This window comes from Loa loa, assembly GCF_000183805.2.
Source record: "Loa loa unplaced genomic scaffold supercont3.3405, whole genome shotgun sequence".
Classification (NCBI taxonomy): Eukaryota; Metazoa; Nematoda; class Chromadorea; order Rhabditida; family Onchocercidae; genus Loa; species Loa loa.
In genome coordinates, this window is record NW_018111583.1 from 1 (window position 1) to 1015 (window position 1015).

The following is a 1015-nucleotide window of genomic DNA, read 5'->3' on the forward strand; positions in this document are numbered from 1 at the left end:
ATAATAATAATAATAATAATAATAATAATAATAATAATAATAATAATAATAATAATAATAATAATAATAATAATAATAATAATAATAATAATAATAATAATAATAATAATAATAATAATAATAATAATAATAATAATAATAATAATGATAATAATAATAATAATAATAATAATAATAATAATAATAATAATGTTAATAATAATAATGATAATAGCAGTAAAAGTGATAAAGATAATAATATTAATGACAATCATTATTATAAAACCGTATTTAGTCATTGCTTCAAATGTAACGTTATTATCATACTTTACATGAATTAAATTATCTTGTAAAACTTTTTCAATAATTAATAAAACATTTTAGATTAATGTAACTTGATTAATTATTTATTTTACTAAATGTTATCATTGAAATATGAGTAGAAGTTGATTTTTTCATTAAATATCATTATTTAAAGAATTCTAATTAAAAAAAAAAACATAAAAGAAAAAAGAAAGTAATATGCATTTATTTTATGTATTATTAATATATTTTCACAAATGAAACATCTACCATATATCGTTCACCAATGAATGGTAATCGATTAATTCGTATTGAATGCCAATATTGGAATTGATATTTATTACTAGCAATTATAACTTGACTCCATGCATAAATCATACTACATCCAACAATAAAATAACAAAAACCAATTTCAACATTTGATAATGCCGGATATTGGAATAGTATCCGTCGATTTGTTCGTGCTTTTGATTTCTGATTATCAGTAGTCATTGATAATATGATAATCAATTAGAAATACTTCTTCCTGTAAATCAATTCCTTTCATTTTTTATTAAAACGTCTTTTTTTTGAATAAACCAATAGCAAATTTATCATTTATTTGATTGTATATTTTAAGTGTTAAAAAAATTTAATTTGTTCTAAAATGAAAAATTTTTCTTTTATTGAAGTGATAAAAATATTATCACAATTGATATTAACATTTGTAATGATAATAATGATAAGAAATATC

General features: G+C 16.8%; 1 protein-coding gene across 1 annotated transcript; it reads right to left on the reverse strand.

Annotated features, from left to right (window-relative positions):
* Window positions 1–552: 552 nt before the first annotated feature.
* On the reverse strand, window positions 553–774 carry LOAG_15977 (hypothetical protein; the record flags this gene model as incomplete). Its single annotated transcript, XM_003151465.1, has 1 exon — window positions 553–774. A coding segment is annotated over one exon (222 nt), but the record flags the coding sequence as incomplete, so codon positions are not given.
* Between the last annotated feature and the right edge of the window lie 241 nt (window positions 775–1015).